Source organism: Hyposmocoma kahamanoa, unplaced genomic scaffold (assembly GCF_003589595.1).
Source record: "Hyposmocoma kahamanoa isolate Upper Pololo Valley unplaced genomic scaffold, ASM358959v1 99879, whole genome shotgun sequence".
In the NCBI taxonomy this organism is placed as follows: domain Eukaryota; kingdom Metazoa; phylum Arthropoda; class Insecta; order Lepidoptera; family Cosmopterigidae; genus Hyposmocoma; species Hyposmocoma kahamanoa.
In genome coordinates this window covers 5,682,749-5,705,772 of record NW_020656077.1, presented here as the reverse complement: position 1 = coordinate 5,705,772, position 23,024 = coordinate 5,682,749, and the positions used below count along the sequence as shown (strand labels likewise).

Here is a 23,024-nt window from a genome sequence, read left to right as displayed (position 1 = left end):
CAACTTTTTGACAACAACTCACATTTGTTTCTGCGCTCAGCTATTAGTGATCACACCACCATGAACAAATAGTGTTTTCATAGTTAACATAGGACATAACCTATAGTCTTAGCACAAACTTGGAGTTCTGATTTCAACCAAAGGTGCACCTTACGGTCTTTGAAATAAGGTTTGATTTGTATGAAGTGGTTATATTCTTTTTGGCATTAAGTAATGTTGCACATTAAAAAAATAAGTAAATTTGAACAAAACCAAGTATCTATGAAACATTTTTTATTGCCAATATACAATAATTACAAATATTTCTTTTTAAGATAAATTACTGTGGTGTGTTCACATACCGGCTCCAACTGTTAGTTATCCCAGGGCCATACATAATAAAAATTCTCACTTTGTCGATACAAACACAATTAAGAAAACTATAAATTAAACTACTTTAGAGAGAGGACTTGAACTTAGAAACCCTGGAATTACTGTCAAATCTGCACCTAATTCATTTTAGATACTTACCTGGTATCTTCCGTCTGCTCATCTCTGGAATTATTAGTCTACTCACCATACATTTCGCTTTGGCAATTTTCTTTACGGTTAAGGGACAGTTTTCTTTTGTTTAATGTATCAAAACAAAATCTTTTTGTAAGTGTAAGTATACAAAGTTAACAGCTATTAGGCATTTAGTTATTTTATCAAGAAATGAGAAATATTGTAACAGAATTAAACAAGAGAAACTGTAATACCCTGGAGTTCTTGAGGAGACTGGAAGTAACATTAGGGCTATAAAGGTTAAAAAAATTCAAATTACAGACACAATACCTAAGTAATCATAAAAATAGGCTTCATAATGACACCCAGTTGAATGCATGCCATTTGAACGATTACAATCACTCCATAAAACCTAAACTTAAGAGGTCTTTTCTGTATCCTAATAGGATCTGACAAAATAGGTAGCATAAAAACTTACTGTTGAGTTCCTATATGGGTTGCCTTGCGGATTGTACGGCGGCATGGGTCTTGGCGGCGGCCAGCCGGGCGCAGGGCCGTAGCCACTCGGAGATTGTTCATAGCTATTTGGGTATCGATGTGGTGGTGCCCCACTAGACTGTAGTAGCGAATTAAGCGTAGGAGTGGGGCCAGGAGCTTGTGAAGTCGGCTGCCCAGGGAAGAAACGCTGCTGCGGCGGAGGCGGCCTCGGCTTGCCGGGAAAGCCGGGTCGCTGAGAATAATAAGGATCTACGACGTCAGGATACCGGTACTGGCCGTACTGATCGGCCCCCGGCCTGTCGCCACCTCGATCGTGACCAGGCGCCTCGCTTCCGTCGCGTGCCTGGCCCGTATCGGTCGACATAGGCGACTTGCTCTTTGTGTTCACGACGCCATCGGGCGGAACGCGCCCGACCGTTTTGTCGGTGCCGTTCTGTAATAAAGCGTTCCGAGATTCACTGAGCTGCTCCGATGGACTCTGATCTACGTTCGCTTCGGTGCGTTGAGTCTCTGCTTGCGTCGCAGCCATGTTCGGCTGGTGGCGGTGACCCGCTCACACTCTTGATCTACCGGCTCGCTTATGTTACATCGAAATCTGGCGTCGGATAGCAAAACCGCGACGCGGACACTTCCATTACTAATAAACTAATCAACTTCGCAAGAATTCTAAAGCCAAACGGACGAAAAATCGTTCACCGACGCACACACATCGATCACATATCTTACTCCATTGGCGTAAACGAGGTTAGGGAAAAGGTTACATATCTAGCAGGCGCTTTCGTCACGTTATAAAGTTATACATTTCATATCACTATCACGTAATATACACTACTATTGAATACACGTCACAAGCTTCATTCCCGATACTTATGTCTTAGTTAGAAACAGAACAATAGATCAACGAATCTTCCACAATTATTAGCGTCCGCCATTATACACGGACTTGAAATTCTACAGGCGAGTGCGCTTGACGACGCTTTTGCCTAAGTTCACTTCGGTTATAAAAAAAACAAAAGTGTCGAAACCATAGTTGTTGTCGAGAAAGTTTATGTGAACTTTTAAATGGTCAGAAATACATAATAAAGCTACAATAATTTACTAAAGCATACATCACTCTTTATATAGAATAAATAGCCACTATTTAAAGTTTCATGTTTACATTTTTGCACTATCGTTACCACGTAGTTAGTCCAATGATACCAACACTTCATCGGACAAGTTCCCCTGGCGCCAAGTCGGTTTGTAGCTAACTTCTTTCTGTCATCAACGCATCTTTTATAATTCAAATCAGTAAAGTACAGCAAACTTTGGATACTTGTATAAGAATGAAAATGTTTTTTAAATTTAGTAATAGTGATAAGTTTATTGTTAGGATATATCTTGCAGGAACACTTCAAAGTTTAAATGGTAATCATTGTGAATCAAACATCACGGAACACGATGTACCAACATTACAATTATGGCAACCCATGACAAAGCAATGTGGCCGACGTCACTAGAAGCAAATGTTTTTTGCTGAGATTTTTTAATCAGCATAAGTAAATTATTGCTCCAAATTTTTTTACCTTATTTAGCTTATTTAACTTTTTTAGTTCTAGTTTACTTTATTATGTAAAAATAAATATTAGTATTATAAAATGAGTGTTAGTTTTGTCTATGGTCCTTAATCGATTTTAATGTTCGCATACCGCTCCATTATTCACATCGATATCACTGGAAATTCGCTTCTCTCTACAAACTCTATGCCGTACAAAGATTGTCCCTCACTAGGAACTTCTGCCTGCCACCGCCGCCAATTTCAATTTCATCTCAAAAAAACCAATTCATAGACTGTCATCATTTCTATTCTATTCTATTTTTAAGTTTCTGGCTTCTCTTGAAGAATTTTACCAAAGTCAAATCGGTTGTCATCATTTCGTCAATATGAATGGACCACGTCTTCATGAATTACCAACCTAAAGCCAGTTCATTGTAGTTCACCCTAAAGATATTTGTAAGCTCCATGAATACTCTTAACGTCCCGAGAAATTATGTGCCTAATCCTAACTAAAAATGTTGAAATGAAATTGTTAGAACTTCCTTTTGTGTAAAATATGGATATTTTTATTCGGACCCAGAAATATTCACTATTCATCTACGTCATAAAAAACGGAGCTCACCCGTTGAAGCATCGGATCGGAAGCAGGGGATATCGACCTTTAGGTTTAGAAGCCGAAACATCTAAGAAAGCTGGTATGTGCTGAATATGCAAATTGTCGGTATATAATTCTATGCTTGTATGATATTAGCATTTTACTCATGCCGATGACATCACTAGGTGAATCACATGAGAAATATATACGATGCTCGTAGATACCCGGAGCAATCCGCAATGTATGGTGACGTCATCAACCTAGTGGCGCATGCACTAGCCAGCACCACCAATATAGATGATTTATAAATGAATAATAATTTAATTCGATACAATGACTGGCACCAGTACCACTGTACGAGTATACTGACCCTCGCAAAGCACTGGTATCGAGTAAACATTTTTTCATACCCGTCCAGCGAGTAGAGAAAGGAAAGGTTGCATTTATCATGCCAGTGACCTTCGTCCGCATCGTCACATCCCTGTGTTAGCGGCTTTGGGCCAGTATAATTGGCTTACCAATGATGTGCTGTGCCAGTATAGATATTCGATATTCCCGGGGCAATGGCGGCGGCGGCGCCTCGAACGGCGAACACTGTGACAATGTTAATCAACCATTATAGCATAGCATTATCAGTCTAAGCAATTATTGTAGCATGCCGTCACTGACACGACACCGCGCCGTTTACGTTACTAACGTTGTTTCTTCAGTGAACATTCATTTATTCTAGTAAAATCCAACCGCTCACGTGGCAGAAAAAATCTCCGACTGCCTCCGTGGCCGAACGGTTACCATGCCGGACTGCCACGCAGAGGTCCCAGGTTTGATTCCCGGGCCGGGAGAAATATTTATATGGCCTACATTTATTTCTCTCGTGAGTTTGGGTGTAATTTGTGGTTGTCTATGTGTGTGTCCATAGCACCCGCGACACAGGGTTTCCCTAGTGCGGGGCTATGTTGAGTGTGTGCGTTATTATTATTATATTAAGTAAGTTTAAAAAATAATTTAAAAAATGTATCTATATTACGTTTAAGATTACTGGATATGCTGTTTTGTAATTTTCTTGTTACCTCTTCGATAACCAAAAATTGTGTTCTAATCGTAAATTTGTTTTTTTGTTAAATATCATATTGCTGGCTTGGAGCATATGGGACGTTGCTGGTATATTTTGTAAACAAACGTTGTTTCGCCATTTTTTTTATATTTATATAAGATCATTGTTGTTCCGTCTTCATTACATTATACGAGTAGTATAACTTTGTTAAAAAAATCTCAAACTAATCGTGCGACAATTCCACGTGTGGTGTGGTTACCAGTACGACAACGTCAGAAAAAGCACCGAAGTATTTATGCGTGTCCAGAGACATGGTTGAATGCAGCAAAGAGAGAAAGATTACTGGCACGAAAAATAAGCAACCGCTACGCTTAGAGCTTAGAGGATGGAAAAAGCTACGTTCTCTGTACTTTGGCATTTTTCCGTCCTCTGAGGTTGGTATGCCAGCGCTGGACTGACCTAAAAACTCTTTACGTTAGTCAAGAAGCGATTTGCCAACATTGACATGCCTGTGTTTGCCCGCCGGATTCTTTCATATGCGTTTTTCGCTTGCTTGCGTGGCGCGCAGGTAGGACTGTTCATGAGTCGCTCGCTTGCGCCGGCCACTTGCTTTGCACTTTGCTTTGCTTGCGTGAGTTTGATATCTAGCATGCTTGATATTTCCACGCAAGCAACAGGGAACTTTTGCGGAGGATAGCACCACTGGCCAATCACAGAGCAGCAGCGTCCACGCGTCCAATAAAACCAAAACAAAGACAAGGCATCGCACATGCGCGCAAGTTTCTCCGTAACGCAAAGTGGAAGATTCGAGGTAGATTTCTAAGCCAACGCAAGCTAGCAAAAAATGCAAGTGAAAGACTCGTGAACTCGCTTTTTACGCCCGTCTATAGCGCTGACGAAGCGCGTTTCATGAACGCGCGTTTATGCGTAAACACGCATCATCTGCGCGTATACGCACCGCAGACGCGCTGTTGCGAATCGATTCAAACGCGTGCAAACATCGCGTTGCAAGCAAGAAGTTTATATACTCAATTGGTGTTTATAGTTGCTTCACTTCAAAAAATTAACTGAAATTGACAAACATAATCTTAGTACAGAGTACTAAAAAAACCAACCTCAACAGTCCGTGAATTACATCTATTTGTCATGTATTAGTATAAATTTTATTAGAATCGGTTAACTAGAGGTGAGAGAGAGGAGAGAGACCCTCTTACCAACAAAAAAAGAATCATCAAAATCGGTTCAGAAGTAAAAAGTAAGCCGGAGCTTAAATAAAAAAAATACTGTCGAATTGAAAACGACCTCCTTTTTTAGATGTAGGTTAAAAACTAAAATTAAAGCTCTTGTCAAAATGCGCGATACGTACGCGCGTCTATAGCGTTCCTGAGACGTGTATACGCGCATCGCGGCGTGTATACGCGCATCGCGTCGTCGTCGGCGCGTATAAAATGCGCATTGTGCATAGATTCATATTATCACGATTGTTCAGTTAAAGGAAAAATGGCGGGTTTTTGCAGTCACAGTTTTTTCCCTTTTCACATGTAAATTTTTAGTTTAAGTATTATTATGTTTCGAATCAATTATTTGTTTAGCTTGTTAAGCTGATGGCTCTATAACCAGTGCTCAACAAATAAATAAATAATAAATAAGTATATTACCCAGCAGTGGGCGAAGTCAGGCTGTATTACGATGATGATGATGAAGTATATATTATTATCATTGGGTGCTGTGGGACCACTCTATAAAGCATAGACAAGAATGAAAGACGCTGCGAAATTGTGTGTGTGTGGTAGCAAAACTTGTCTACTGTAAATACCGATTTAGACTATGTACGCTCATACGCTGCGCGGGAAATTCGTTTGCCACAACCAAATTTTTATGCACAAATTAGAAATACATATATGTGAAAAGACGTTTTTAAGAGCGCGAAATAAAACCCAACTTTAAGAACAGTGAGCACAAAATAAAACGTAGAGCGAACCTAACACTCGAGAACCTTTTAAAGCGAACCTAACGAACGGGAACTTTTTAAAGCGAAATTAATAAAAATAGTAAAATGCCATTGTGTAAATCGACAGTATCACAATGATCTACTTATACATAAAAGGATACGTACACACATCAAAAAAAGTTTGCGATCAATAGCATAAGCTCCTATAATTCTTTAAATTTAACTTTATCAAGAAAAAATCTATGTTGTATGCTTTCTTTAAATAGGAATACCCTGTTTGAAATGAAAATAAAAAAATTGAGCCATTAATCATAATGTAATAGTGATAGAAATTTCATAGAAAGAAAAAGCTGTTTAATTAAACTTAAACAACAATTTATTATTAAAAGGTGTGAATTCAATATAAAATAACTCCTCCCCTGGCTCGAATACATGCGAAGATCCTCCTGGGCATGCTGAGGATCAAGTTATCCAGCATTTCCTGGGGTAACCTATCCCATTCTTCAATAGCGGCTTCCCTGAGCTCTGGAACTCTGTTTGGGGACGTGGCTCACGGTTCCATACTGCTCGTTTAAGAGCATCCCACGCGTGCTCTATTGGGTTTAAGTCGGGCGAGCCGGCAGGCCAGTCTAATCGTGTGATATAGTATTCTTGAAGAGCAGCATTGACTCGTTGAGCTCGATGCGCCCATTATTATCGACCAGTACAAATTGGTGCCCATGGTTTACTCGGAATGGTCTGACGATATCATCAATAGCAACTGCTTTGTACATGTCTGCTGCCATGAAGCCCCGATACGGGATCAAAGGCGTTCTAGCTCCAATCATAATGCCACCCCAAAAGGACACCGATTTTCCGCCTTGCTGAACTGTTCCAGTGGCAGTTCATTGTCTTTCACGGTCGCCTGGTCTTCTCCAGACACGGACACGTCGGCTATCTGGATGAGTGCTGATTCGGGATTCGTCAACGAAGAGACAGTTTTGCCAAATGTTTTCGTCCTCACCTTCTTCATTTTGCCGAAGTCTAGCCCACTGCAATCTTCGTTGTTGACGTTGCCGGGAATTGAGCGGAGCTCGCCAAGACCTCCGTGCTCGTAATCCAGCCTGGTGCAAGCAATTGCGAACGGTCTGCGTGCTAACTTCAAGCCCAGAGGCGGCCCTGACTTCTGCTTTTATTTTAGTGGCGTTGATTGTTGGATCACGGGCTGCCAGCAATCTAATATAGCGCTTTTGGGCAGCTGTCAAAACAGTTGGGCGACCGCTGCGGGGTCGGTCAGCTAAATTCCCCATTCCGTGATACCTCTGCAACGTAGCCACGACACAGGATTGGGATATAGCAAGTCTGCGTGCTATTACTCTCGTGGTGTATCCTTCTTCCCTCAAAGTTACTTTTCTAGCTCGTAAAACCTCTGATAATCCTCTTGGCATTTTTTCAATCACAACTTTCCGCGAAAAATATCTTGAATCGCTTATAATTGACTAAATCAGATTTCTGAATGAGCGTAAGCTAGGACTGAAAGCCTTTTTATATGAAAAAACAATTGAACGGGGTCATTGTTTTATGTTCTAATTTATTTTTAAATATTTTAATTTTGTTCTAATTTATTTTTAATTTTTAAATCATAATATAATCTACAGTAACAAAAAAGATTTCAGTTTTTCGAAGTGATCGCAAACTTTTTTTGATGTGTGTAGGTATTTAAAAAATCCATGACCTCTTTATTTATGCATACAAGGAGCAGAGAAACAATCAAATCCATATTTGACACTAACACTCATCTATGTCTCATTACTTTTACTTACTTATTTTACTTTCTGCTGGCCGGTCCTCGTTGTTGTCAATAATTTACGAGCATAATCGTGTTGGTACATATCGTCAATTATTTCACTAAAAACGTCGGATGTACACTTTACACGTACACTTTCTTTGAAATAATATACGTAATAAAAACTAATGATCATCTTCAGTCGTGATCTGATGCCTGAAATATAGTGTTTTTTTTTAAATGAGGAAATCAGGTTAATACGATACAAGGAAACTGTCCTAGGAACCATTTAACGCACCTAACACCTAAGTATTTTTTTGTGAAAACAATTTTGCCACAATCAATTTTTGGTCACGCGCGAGTTATCCATAAACGGTAATAAAATTGATCAAAAATTTTTTGGTGCTTATCGACTGTTTTATGAAAGGATCATTTCATTGTATGGGATGAATTAAAATTTGATTTAATAAATAAATAACTTCTCAAGTAAAGTTTACGAATCAACCTCAAATCAGTACAAACCTGTATTAGTAGGAAATTAAAACAATGAATGAAAAAATAACGATCGACAATTTTATTTTTAAATTAGACCTACAATAAAAAAGTAACAGTGGACCACAATTTTGAAAAAAAACACTGCATTCTTTTTAGGATTTGGCTAGTGTTCCATTAAACATGCCTGCTAAGTGTGTATATTAATTTTTGTCACCATACAACAATTACTTATTTGTTCTCTGCAACAATCTAAACTATGAATAAAATTTAGGTACTAAATTGGATGTGTACTTTTGGTTGGTTTAAGGAATTGGAATGGACAATGTATACGACAAATACATTTCAAGAGTCTTCTTCAGTACAGAGAGAGAAGATATGGAATGCCTAGGAAAAATGTATTATAATTTAGGAACTAAAGTATTCTATGATTATAGGAGTGGTCTAACAAGCATACGTCAGAGCGCGAGCGTTTTCTATTAAAATATTAATAAGGTACTATAACGGGAACGTAGTACTATTACTTTTTAAATATAAAACGACGAGGATTATATTCATGAATAAAGATTTATACCATAGAATACGTATATTTAATTTCGAGGATTTGTCCAGAACTCATAGATGTCCGTTTGACATCAACCCTCTATTATTTATACAATTCTAAATACAAACCTAAGCTGCCTGTATTACAGTACTATGATCAAACATAGGGCTTAATTTACGGCAATGTAAAATGTCTGAGTTTATTATGTTACTTAGTTATTATTCAAAATTTTGCAAGTAGAACACTGAGGTTAATGTGCGAACACTTTTATATGAAAACACCATCACGACAGTATATCTACTAAATCACTTCTAGATCGGTGATGGCTGTTTTATCAATATTTAGATTTAGCCCAAAACACACACTATTTTATGTTCTAAATAGTGTTGCAGGTACCCGTTTAGAATGTTTATAGTTCTGACCCAAAAACCTAAAACAGTTTTTCACAATTGAAAAGTTTAGGTTTAATATGAGCGCAATATCTCATTTGAAACATGTTTTTTTTTTCATTTACAAAATAAAGCAAACAATATTAACTTGTATTTTATATATTTCCATTTTTTTTTAAACACTGGATTTGTTAACATGATTGCAAAAATATGAGTTTTAAAAATTAATCAATATCCATAGTACAATTAAATCATGATTTGAACACAAATGCTTTGAGTGGCATTCTTATACAGGCAGATTCGGAAAATGGTACTCAAGTTTATTAAACATGTAATAAATGATGAAACACGAGTTTTGGAAAAATGTTCAATAATTTTACTACACTTTATATATCTAAAATTGATGTAGATTCTAAGATCATTTTCTTTTGGTCTAACTAAACATAAATAAAGGACACAAATAAGCATTTACTTTCACATTTTCATAATATGTACCCTGCAAAAATAAAATTGTTATATCGATTGGTTCCTAGAATAGCGGCCTATGTCAAAAACATTTAATTGAACGGAAGGATGGTTTAAAAAATACAGACAAACGTAAAGATAATACTTAAACTGTGAATAAACACCTCCCTCTGACTTGCCAGAGTTATTGTGTATTTTATTCTATATTTTTTAAACTAACTATTTCTTTCGGTAGTAATGTTTTGGAAGCAGAAGGAAATAATTGTAATTGCATGATAAAATATTAACTTTTTGTTTTGCCTTTTATTTTCAATCATTCCGGAGTTTCAGAGGGAGGTATTATCTCTATGTGTCTCTATTACTTGAAGTTTAGGTAAATATACCCTGCCCACTACAACCTCTAGTAATAAAAACAAAGCATTTTGGTTTAGGCTACTATTATTGAAAAGCAACGACACAAAGAGTTCAACACTAACTAGAGTTATAAAAATAAAAAAGTTCATATAAATTAGTTATGGCATTAAAATTATAAATAAACTACAAATCGCAATTAACCTAATTTAAGTACAATTTGCGTGTTTATAAATATACCTAAACAAAAAATATTAACAAATACTGAGAGATATTATTTAAAATAGTCACTCCTTGGAGCTGACAAATTCAAACAAATACCTACATTTAAATGCATTACAATGGGTAGCAGAGAATATTCTAAACATGGTGGGCGAACTGTATGGTTTACAGAAATACGTTATTTTTTTGTGTGATCTTTAAAAGCCTATTTACATAAAACGATGGCTGTATTAACTTTCTTAATTATATACACGATAATAGTATACGAACTGTCTCACACATCACAAAATTAAACCTAAAGAATGATAGTTTTTATACATATTTCTGTGTTAAGATTTTGCGGCTGTCAATAAGTCAAACTGATTTAATGTTTCTTAAAATATGTATGTTTTCGATATGTTATCATGTACTGGAACATTCCAATTGTTGCTCTGACCAACTTAAACTAACGTAAGGCATTTTTAAGTTTCAACTATTAAAAACTATTTGTCAGACCTTATTATGAACAATATATTCTATAGCAAATGTATGATAATAATGTTGTCTTTTATAAAATAGCTTTAGTAGTGTTAGGTCCTAACTATCAGTTTTTCATAATTAGAATTGTGAATTTTTGTGTAAAACACGGAATACGTTTTATACTTAATCTATTGCTGTTTTGTGTTCAGCCGTCACGTTTTCTGACATAGACCGGGAAGTGTCGGGCAATTAATTAACTCGGGCCTATAGGTTAAGTTCGTTTGTCTGTCTATCAAGACGAGCCGAACTCGGCCATCCAGTTGAGGTATTTTTGTATGTCGCCCTTGGAGACGGACTTGTTGCATTTGGACAGGGCCTCCATGAAATCTTGCATGGTCACAGGGAGATCTAGTTCCTCTTTAGCGAGTTGTTTGATCTGCTCGGGTTTTAATCCGGCGATCTTGCGTCGCATCGACATCATTGAAGCGTCCCTGGAAAGTTACATGTATGTGAGTGAAATAATTTTCAAAAACAATTCACGTATAGAACTTCTCATACGAGAGAAGACGTGTCGAGACTGGTAGTCTCATCTGTACTGCTTACTCCAGTGGACGAGAGGCGTCGTATGTCGTATGTATGATCATCGAGTATATAACCAGAAATAGAGACAAAACGTCATTTCGTTTGTTTGTAAATTATTCTGCCAAATTATTGCGGTGACAACTGCGGTCCGATTGGTTAGCCCGAACTCGAAATTATTGACGGGTGGCGTCAATTGTTTCACTTCAAATCGAACAGTTTAACTTGAGCCTTGCTATAATGGACGAAAATTGAAAAATTACATATTTAATTACCGATTAAATGTGATTCCGTTTTTGTAATTAGATGTTTTGCTGTTTTTCCCACACCACCGAATGGAACATTTATTTTGTTTGTTAGAGGTATTATCTTTATTACAATAAATACAGAATATTTTTGGAATACACGGAGACGTACGCACAGGTCAAGTTGTTGGCGCTGTACTATTTCAGCTTTCTAATTTGTGATTTCAGCGCTAACGAGAGTTGACATTTAAAAGTGATATAAGGCCCATTTGCCTGATGAGTTACCAGGGATGGATGGTCCTTATTTCGTCTCTATTTCTGGTTATATGCTCGATGTGCATGATATTTAACACAATACGTACAGGTGATCGGTCTGTACCGTTCGTTCTAGGTCAGCGAGATACGCTAAATACGCGTTTTTAACAAAGTGTTCCTTGGATGAACCTGAAATGTGACTCGTAGGTGCACCTCTGTCGTACAAAAAGTTCTACGATAACTGATATACAGCGTTAATATTAAGACTTACCGGCAAACGTTAGTAATATCAGCGCCGGAGTAACCGTCCAGTTTCATGGCAATAGCGGTAAGATCTACCTCTGGGTCGACCTTGACTTCTCTCAGATTGAGGTTCAGCAACGCCTGGCGGCCCTCTTGCGTGGGCAATGGAATGTATATGCGCTTTTCAAGTCGCCGCCGTAGCGCTTCGTCTATGTCCCAAGGAAAATTCGTCGCTGCTAACACCATTACCACCTGAAACCAGTATTTTTTTAAACTTCATACTATAAAGGGTCCTATAGTTTCGTTAAACTTCTAACACCAACTGTCTAATGCTAATCTAACGAAATATTTTTTTTTGTTTTCCTTCCAACTGATACATTTCTGGACTTAAGAGTTCATATGTGAGCAGCAATGATCACGGGCAACTGCCATAAGCATGCCTACAGCTGTTTCTTCCCTCTTTACAAGGGGATACTTATCTACAATATAATAATTCTAAAATACAATTGCACTTTATACACTATATTAGCTAATAAATACACTTATCACTAGATTTTTATTTTTGTAGACACAAAATTTTCACATCGCATGGTACATTGCATCTTAAAACTATTCATAATATTTTAACCAATGTAGAAATGCTACAATCCATCCTTGGCGGCTGCTTACATGAAGAATGGTAATAAAATAGGTACCCTAGTAACTTAGTTCCATCATTCTAGTGATAATACGAAAGACAATAGCTGCATTAAACAGGTCACTTTTTTTAATAGTTTCTGTTTAGCGTAATGACGAGTTGTTTACATTAACTTCCAATTACAGTTATTATATTATTATTTTATCTTTAAACACCAAGTGATTTTGTTACTTCGGCATCTAAAACTAGTTTAATCTTGTTCATTCACCACTAATGTTAGATGTACCTACTTTTGTTTAATATTATATAACGATATCTAAACAAGGGAAACCTGTCATTAGCTTTACTCTTAGCCTATATATACACTATGTAAAATATTTTATGTAACGCCGTTGGATTTCTTAATAAATAAATAAATAAAAGGATCTGACTAAATAGAAAAACTAAAAAGTTGTATTAAAAGGTTTTCAGAGCTGACAGAAAGTAAATCTGTAATATACTACCTACAAATATTTGTAAGAGAAAACAAAATGAATTATTATTTTTAAAATATGACTGTGGATGACAATGTTGGTCGTTAGGCGTTAGTGTAGCAAAAGCCTATTCACTTCTTTTGACACTGACACAGTGCAGTTGGCCTCTGATGGACCTTGACTGCGCCATCCGATGAAATATTATAAATATTTATCTTATCAGCAGGTCGACTGCATAAGTTAGGCCACGCCCACTACAGGGACGCGGAGGATGTTAATTTTTTTATTTTTTTTTATTAAGGCTTTGGCAAAGCCATCAGCCTAAACATGAAGTTTAAATATGTTTCCGTAAATATGGCCGCCACAAAGAGGATAGGCAATTTGAGGCGGCGTGCTTGGATTGACTCGGGATTCCTTAAAACGGGCCGATACGGGTATTTTAGATCGAGATTCGTATAATTTCGCGTTTTAATCTTCGATTAAGGCACAATAGCTAGCAATAAACTAGATTTCACAAAATAATTGAAAGTCAAAATAAAAACGACACTTTTCCGTCTAAAAGGTCCAGAGCGAATCCCGGAGGATGTTAAAGACAAAAGGAGTCGCGCAGGGGGCGGGGGCATGTGCAATTTTGATTTAGCTAAGTTAGCTAGCCGCTAGATGTCTGTTCAGTCTTTGAAGTGAGCGATTCTACCTAGTCAAACCAGTCAATTGAACTAGTTCGGAAGACCGAAGTTACTAGTTATATAACGAAATTACTTTTAGTTCTTTAAGTTCGTCTTGTCCTTGCTCGGACTGAACGAACGTTCCAAACTAGTTCTATTATTCACATGAAGTACTACTACGGACTTTTAGAATTACTAGGTCCCCTAAATACATATTTAAAAGTACAATTTTGTATGGAACGGTTACTATAATTTTCCTTCATCTTTACTGATTTAGGATTGTCATTCTAACTAAATAATCTTTAACTAATCTACAAAACCTATATTTTACTTGGAGTGGCGTATTTAAAATCAAATATTTAAAACGATTTCATATACATGTGTGTGGGGTTGATACTGTACATACAGATAAAATACATACCATAAAGTTAATATATTTACTTTTTTACAAGAAGACCGCGTCCACACAAGGTGTTTTTGAATTATGACGAGTTATTTACAAATTCATTATGCAAAAGGTTTATAATCTTTCTTTTAGTAATATATTAATATAGTGTCCGCTTATGACCTTTGTTCTCACTGTCTTGGGTTGGCTGGAAGAGATCTCTTTTAAAGATAAGTCCATCTTTGCTCACTATTCCTATAGTTCAGTTTTATGATGTTTTTTGGGGCAATAAAGAATATATACATATATCCAGTTCTTAAGTGAATTCTAGCTTGCTTTTTTCAGATGGTTTATACAGACCGATTATATGAAGATATTTTCTGTTGATTAATAATTTCGCATAGATTTCGTTCAGCTACCGATGAGACTAATTTTTCCGATACTAAGTTTAGATTTTCTTTCGCATATGTAATAATTCGTCCTTCTTCGTATAGTTTTGCAGGTTATAAAGACTTAATTTAATATTAATGGAGGTGAACATTATAGGCTATTTATTTAGGTACTTAACTAAATGTAAACAATCTTGAGATGTCTATTTAATGAAATGTACATTTATAAAATGAATTTTACTCACCTTCAAATACAAAATACAAATAATTAGCTTCATACGAAATTGCATGCCTATTTTTATACGTATTGATTTGCAAAGTATATGTTTCAACAAAAAGATGTATCAAGATTGTTTACATTTAGAGTTAAGTACACACGCCAGCACATCAAGCTACACATTGACGTATCTTGTCCCGTTGCACTGGAGGCGATTTTCGAACAAAAATGTGTAGTCTGATGTGCCGTTGCCCGTATCTAAACAAATGGAGTATAATATTCACCTCAAGTAGAATAAGTAATTCGTTGAAATGTTTTCGTATTTATTTTACTACTTACCTTGGAGGGTTCCTCAGAGGAGCCAAGGCCGTCCATTTGCACGAGCAGCTCCGATTTTACGCGACGCGAAGCTTCGTGCTCGCTATCCGACCCTCTGCGCGAGCACAACGAGTCTATCTCGTCGATGAAGATGGTGCTCGGTGCGTAGAAACGAGCCTGGTTCACCGCAATAATATAATAACGTGACAGACAACAACATTGATTAATTCACTCCGGGGTGCTACCCAAAACACTACTCCCGTTGTCCGTCCGACATTTGTCCGAAACAATTACAATCAAATAAGTATTCGGCGAAATCAAAAGATTTTTTTTTCATAAATTTGGAAAACTTACAGCTAGGTAACAAGAATAGAATAAAGTATAATACACGCCTGACAGGCCAGTACATGTATAAAGTTTCCACACATAATTATTTACAGTGACAGAAACAAACTATAAAGTAAGTTGCCGATTTAAAGAAAAAAAAAACAATAAATAAAAATAACGAAATTAAAAACGTTAAACAGTTTATCTACATATTTGAAGAAAAAAACATATCACTCAGTAAAAGCGTTTTAGTTTACTTGTACTGGTGTTGAACAAGTCCACCCACCATATCTATTAACTAAGGAGTTAAATGAGCCAGACGGTCTATTTAAAAACGCTTTTGTCTAAATTTGTCCTAATCCTAGGAACGTAAAGAGTGATAGGATTTCTCAATGTCAAGTATGAAGCTTCTTTCGCATCACGCATCTTTTAATTTTTTCGAGTATTACTTATTTGACTATAATTGTTTCGGACAAATGTCTTACGGTGAACGGGAGAAGAACGCCTGATTACAACTAATTTAGAACAGTTCTTTACTCAACACTTTGATTTAAACTTGCACGATTTTTACACATTATTTGATTTTTAATTCGGGACTTAATCACGTATAAAACATATTTCATTTTATTTACCTTGAAGGGCAGTGAACGGGAAGTTGAGCAATTACAACAGCATCTCAATTCCATTAATCCAAAAATTAAATTCACGTATGAATTGGAGTCGGAACGGAGCTTGCCTTTTCTGGACGTAAAAGTGATAGGTCGAAATGACGGATCCTTGACGCACAAAGTTTACAGGAAGCCGACACACACAGACAAGTATTTAAACGCTCTGTCTCACCACCATCCCCGTCACCTACAGTCTGTTGTAAGATCTCTGCTGAACAGAGTATATGACCTTTGTGACCCTGAACTCTTGGAGAATGAGATATCTCACGTTCAGAATGTCCTTAGGTGGAACGGATACAGAGTGAACCGACGGGAACCACGGCGGAAGGCTAAAGAGAAACGTCCTGACGTTTCAAGGCAACCAGCGTCGCCTTACGTGAAAGGAATAACGAACAAAATCGGCACAGTACTGAAAAAGTACTCTATAAAAAGTGTGTTTACGCCGTTATCTAAGGTCACGGGGCATGTCCGATCACCTAAGGACGTAATCTCCTTTCAATCTCCGGGCGTTTACAAGAATGACTGCAGTTGTGGGAGTTCCTATATTGGGCAGACAAAATGCACCACAGCGGAAAGATTTAAAGAACACATCGCGGCTGTTAAGAACCATCTGCTCAACAAGTATGCAATAGCGGAGTATTTGCTAGAATCAGGACCAAAACACTGGATTGAGCTTAATAATCCCAAGATCCTTTCTACAGAACGTCATCACTATAGTAGAACCGTACGTGAAGCTATTGAAATTAAAAAACACCGTAATTTCAACCGAGAAGATGGTTTTAAGCTTTCATCATCATGGGATCCAGTTATCAGCAAGTGTAAACGACATCAAGTATCGCCCGACAAGTCGCCGGATGTCGTGAGTGTTGTGTGTCGGTCTAGTGAGAACCCTTGTGCCAAATAAATAATGAAGATCAAGTGCGGGTAGTTAGAAAAACTCGCACGGCTAGAAGATGCTGACACCCGCTCCTTCAGTCCCTTCGAGACCATGGACGTTGCAATATGTCCGAAACGTCGAGGTAAATAAAATAAAATATGTTTCTTTACTCAAATTGGTCTTACCGGGAATCGAACCCGGGACCTCCTCATCCAGCGCCTTCAATGTCTTCAAGTTATATGACAATGTTACTATACTTTAGACATCCATTTACGTGCTACTGCTGGATATAGGTTAGGCGATAGTCTACCACCCTGGATGTAGTGTTAGGATAGGGACAAATTTATACACATGCTTACTAAGGAAATTAAAAAAAAAATTATAAGCTTTCATAAAAAACACGAGAGTACTTTTGGGAACATATTTGGAATAATTTCACCATTTGAAAATTTTCGGACAATTGCCGAGTTGTTTCCCTGCTACTGGGCATTGACTTACAAATAAACGTTTTAGCTTTTTCATATTCCTTGACATGTCACTACGTTTAAATAGGTTGACTTGGGACATTTTTTTCGTGGTTTTTGTATTAGACCCGTCGTCCATTTATTTGTAAGTCAATGCTACTGGGACATACTTTAACATACATATTGATATTTCATAGATTTCTCATAGGCGCTACGGCTAAAAAGTCGTTGAAAACCAAATGCAAAGATCCGACAACAAGCACATAGAAAAATTCGTGATGTCCGCTGGTTCCTTCCGTGTCTTGTCTCTTTCTTGTCGAGTCAGACACAGGGTTTGCTAGAAGATGTCGGTTCGAATCCCGGCCAGATCGAAGGAATTCTTTCTAAGTGGAGTGGTTTCATAAAAAAATAATTGAATATCAATTCAATAAAAATTTAATAGATATTGTTTGTTTACATTTATTTTATGATACCGAGAGTCGGGACGAACAAGTTGTACCCCTGGTGGTAAGCGACACGCCTGTACATAGCAGTTGCAGTGCCACTCAGAGTTTTAATTCGCAAAGATCTGAGGGGCACTGCCACCGCGCCCGTCACCCTGATACATAAGTTGACAAGTCTCACGTGAATGAAATTTCAAAAACGGACTTAACGAACTTACTGCGTAGTAATGTGACCCCACATTACTGCTTGCCGGCAGTACTTCCTTGGACGAACTCTTTCACTACGAGCTCTACTGCAACTATAGTTCTATTTGGATACCAAATAAATAAATGAATAAAAACTTAACACTACTTTTTTGTGGTTTAGGCTTTAAAATTGTACATTTTTTTTTGTAAACAGATAACAAATTAGAAATTCTCTTTACAGGTCCCACGGTCACCGTTGACTCCCAGATCCCAATAACTCGATAAATAAATAATATAAAATAATAACGTACCATTTCAAATAACAACCGAACCAGCTTTTCGGATTCGCCTCGGTACTTGCTGGTGAGTGTGGATGAGGAAACGTTGAAGAAAGTGGTCCCGCATTCGGTGGCCACCGCTTTCGCCAACATCGTTTTGCCCGTCCCCGGGGGACCCACCATTAGAACTCCTTTCCAAGGTCGTCGGATACCCTGCCAAATATTTTTAGTTACCAACTAGTTCTTATTTTAACTAATCGCGCACCCGCGACACTGGGTTTCCCTAGTGCAGGGCTATGTTGAGTGTGTGCGTTACTAATTACTTACAGACCACAGAAATACTAGTTAACTAGAAAAGCGCAGAAGAACGAAGCACGTCCTCTCCATTTTTGGTGGATTAATAAGCATAATGATGCTAATTTCAGAATGTGTATCGCCACAGCATGGCGCTAGTAGACGGTTTTAAAATAAACAATACAATCCATAACATTAACATTAGAAGTAACTCCAAACTCATGGAACCACGATTTCGTTTAAATAAGGTAACGATTCTTTTATGGAGAACTGTATATGTTTTTGAAATAAGATCTTATTTTACACCTTTAGTTTACACCTTACATTAAAAGTTTTTAATTAAAAAGTCATACTACAAAACATTACATCTTAGATAACAATGTATGGAAAGACGACATGGCCCTAGATCCACACAAATTTGATTCAAAGTGTTATTCCACAGTATTTAAGTTTATATACCTATAGCTGAGCAACCCGTAGAGTTTCTTGCTTGTTTTTCTCAGGGCTTAGTGAATGCGCAGTAGTTTAAAAAATGACGTTTTCAAGTGTAAATTTATTTTACGTATGGAATTTTTTTTAGTCTTGCCTTTTGACAAGGAACAGTCCGCGTGGAGAATTCTCCGGACCAGTGCGTATGTACTGCGGAAAATCCGTGCCTACCGTAAAATAATCGTAACTCCGCGACATACGTAAGATGTAATTCGTCCGGGTTCACTGTAAGAAAATACATTTGACTACTACCAATCACATCATACAAGAAAAAATTAACGAAACAGAAGAAAAATAAATTAAATAACGAAACTATAAAAAAACTTGAAACGTACGACATAAATAAATAATTACAAACAAAATTAAATTCAATCACAGATTATTACATAAACGAAGACACGAAGTATACAATATAATTTGTGTGGTGCCAGCTGTTTTAACAAAAGGGTCAAAAGTAGCTGGAAAGTGCAATGCGAAAACACAAATTTTCAGTTAGGACCCTTCCAGAACTCTACTCCATACTCAAGTCAGGACTTGGGTATTGCAGTGAGCACTGAAAATCATACTCAAGTCCTTGCCATTAGGGTCGTATTTCCAGTGCTTGAAATCATACTCAAGTCTGCTCAAATCCTGACTTGAGCATTGAGTACAGTTCTGGAATACGACCCTAAGTAAGGTCACGGAACAACATACGCAAGTATACATACTTAAATATGACAATAATTAAATAACTTACAAAAAATTAAATCGTCACTTTCCATAAGATGAGATGGAAGTCAAATGCGCACATATTTTTTTATTAAAAAGTACGTGTATACTACGTAATTCAAAAATGAATTGTTTTAAAATAAATATAATTATTACATAATATATAGTAATTGTACACAAATAGCATAAAAGAATAACGTTGAGTATGATGATATATGACGATTATATGCTACTACTTCGGTTAGTCATTGTATTAATATGTGAGATAAATAACACACTTCTGTTTTCATATCGTGTAGTATTCAGACGAACAAAGAGAAACTTACTTTAAAGTAATCTGGCATCCACAAAGGCAATACGACGGCTTCTTCTAACAAACGCTTAGCTTGGACCAGGTCAGCGATGTCGTCCCATCTGATATTGGGATTCTTTTGTACTATATCTCTCTCTGCAATAGAAAATATTTTTATGACTCTTCTGTATACATCATGACCATAGACCACGTGTCGTTTTCGTATTAGGCACAATTTGATTCACAAAGCAAAGTCCATATTTGTATCGTTCAGACTTATCATGTTGGCATGTATGGGCTTGATCATTGGATACAAAGTTCGCATAACGTCATTTTTTACAAGAGGGATGCCACACGATGCTCTAAGATTGTCGCCACGACGCTAGCGCTAAACGTCCTCTTAGAATGATTATTTTTTGAGGGCCGTGTCAGAAATTACGACTTACAGCACGTGATGTAACATAAATAAAGTAGGCAAGGAAACCGAATCGATCGTTCCTTACAATGATTACCCACTCAACGCTTGGACTACATTATAATGATATAGTGTTCATAGATTTCGCATAGCATTATAACCACTTTGAAATTCGCATAAAAGTTTTGTTTTATACTTTGCAAGCGAGACAATATTATAGCTAGAGAAATATTTACGTGAAAGCCGAGGGTTAGTACGTTCTCTTCCTTCAAAAACACCTCGATTATATTTCATTGCAAAGAAAAGGTCACTATAATAGTAATATGATTTCGTAGAATTAGGCGAAAATGACGAAATACAAATATTTAATCTCATCCCCTTTCCGCTTGTATTATGGGCCTTAGTCAAACTAATTTTCCGTGTATTACCGAAACGTTTTGTATATAAAAGGAAGTTGACTTCGACCAATCAAAACTGGCGTGCTAAGCAAGTTTTTGGAATGCACAAAACTAAACTAAATTTGCTTAAGATTAAGCAAGAAATTACAAAGTATATTTAAATGTTAGCGAAATTTTAACTAAGTCATTTTGTTTGCCTGAATATATTCCAAATCCAGGCTGATAGCAAATTAATGTTTTTAAAGAAGTTTTATTTTACTTATTTATTTTATTTATAGTAGGAAAATAGTATCGTTAATTATTTACATAAGAGTTAAAATAATTGGCCAAAAAGTGACAGTTCGTATATACAAGCTATGACTGAGTGTGCAAAGTTTAGGATAAAGCTTAGCCTATGCACACGGCGTATTTTATACGCGCCCACGACGCGCGCATACGTGCCGTAGACGCACTGTAGTCGCACGCATGAATCGCGCCTTTTGATAAGAGATAGTTTTAATTTTATTTTTTTTGTTAATTTCAGTTAGTTTTTGAAATGAACCAACTACATTCACTAGCATTACCTACTGTGTTCCTAAAGGGTGCTGGTGAAATTACAGGCACATGGGACTTGTCTACTTATGTTTCAGGGTGATGGGAGCAGTGGCAGTGCCCCTCGGATCTTTGCGATTTAAAGCTCTGAGTGGCACTGCAAATGTTATGGACAGGCGCGTAGCTTGCCATCAGGCGCACGACTTGTTCGTTCCGTCACTTGATAGTATAAAAAAAGAACTACATGAAATTCTTAGTGTAAACACCAGTGGAGTATCTAAGCTTCTTTTATCGCTTGCAACGCGATATTTGCGCGCGTTTGAATCGATTCACTACACTACCGACGACGGTCGGTGCGTATACGCCGTATGCACAGGCCCTTATAGCATAAACTGAGCATCACCGATAAGAACTATAAATATAAATAAGCCATCAAACAGAAGACGAACGTCTTAGGTATAGCAACAACAGGTTACAAGTCACAATCACACTGTCTACGCAAGTGAAGAGAACTATATTAATTTCGCTTAGCAAAATGATCATACAACCAACCTTATCATAACATCGAAAATAGCAACATCGACTTTATACTGAAAACCGTTATTACATCGATATCTTGTGCTATTACGATACAATTGAAATTACACTGCATCAAAGTTCTACACATCGACGTTCTAGTTGATATATAGTTAATAATATATAGGGCTTTACCGATCCCATTGTCAGAGTTGGCTGAGAATAAAACAATTATAACCGATTTACATCCAAAATATAGTTTCATTTCCTAAGAAGCAGTCCCTTTTTTTTTTCAATAATAATAATATAGATAACCTTTATTTTCTCCCCAAAGTTTTACACTTTATACATTATTTTGATATTTGCTTCTATTTTACATTAGGCAACAAACAATCTTTGTAAAGACTGGTGTCTTAACTAGATTGATCGTTTATTTCTGGCCGCCAAATCCTTACTTCGGTAAGAAATTAATAACACTAAATTAAGGCGAAGTAATCCATTACTTTACCTAAATTTACAGTGTGACGTGTGTATGTCTGCATGTACGACTGCGTGTGTGGATGTATAAGTGTATGCGTGTGTGAAACTACTGGAATATAATCGCGTTGTAAATAACTATATAACAAGTGATAGATGAAGTACAAACCAAGCATATCGACAAGGTCACTGTCGACGGCCGCAGACGGCTCGAATCGCCGTTCCTCCTCTTTGTGCTTCTCGTCGTCCGTGTCACCATTGTTGTTGTCGCGGTCCTGCTTCTCCTTGCCCCCGTGATCTTTGCTTGTTCCGTCCTTGAACTTAGCTGCAATAAATGTTTCAAGTAAGATATTATCCCTTGATCAATCGCGGGATGCAGGTTTCTTTTAATTAGGAACCTTATGCGTTGTATTTTGAAATTACAATATTATTCATACTTCTTTTTACTCA

At 37.0% G+C, this 23,024-nt stretch overlaps 2 protein-coding genes across 11 annotated transcripts in view; both read right to left on the bottom strand.

The window, feature by feature from the left end:
• The window catches only part of LOC113239525 (trithorax group protein osa), a 95,726-nt gene extending 93,775 nt beyond the window's left edge, over positions 1-1,951 (bottom strand). For 7 of the 10 annotated variants that reach the window (XM_026476565.1, XM_026476574.1, XM_026476572.1 and 4 more), the window contains exon 1: positions 962-1,951. In XM_026476565.1, the coding sequence (XP_026332350.1) occupies positions 962-1,510 (549 nt within the window). In that variant the 5' untranslated portion in view covers positions 1,511-1,951. The remainder of the gene's footprint in view (positions 1-961) is intronic. The other 3 variants (XM_026476571.1, XM_026476573.1, XM_026476575.1) reach the window with 1 other exon arrangement.
• A 7,984-nt stretch (positions 1,952-9,935) lies between these two features.
• Positions 9,936-23,024, bottom strand: part of LOC113239424 (katanin p60 ATPase-containing subunit A-like 1) — a 41,655-nt gene continuing 28,566 nt past the window's right edge. Inside the window, exons 5-10 of the mRNA XM_026476428.1 lie at positions 22,744-22,899; positions 20,272-20,393; positions 18,488-18,667; positions 15,233-15,388; positions 12,156-12,379; positions 9,936-11,296 (exon numbers count right to left, since the gene is read on the bottom strand). Coding sequence (XP_026332213.1) covers positions 11,098-11,296; positions 12,156-12,379; positions 15,233-15,388; positions 18,488-18,667; positions 20,272-20,393; positions 22,744-22,899 — 1,037 coding nt within the window. The 3' untranslated portion in view covers positions 9,936-11,097. The remainder of the gene's footprint in view (positions 11,297-12,155; positions 12,380-15,232; positions 15,389-18,487; positions 18,668-20,271; positions 20,394-22,743; positions 22,900-23,024) is intronic.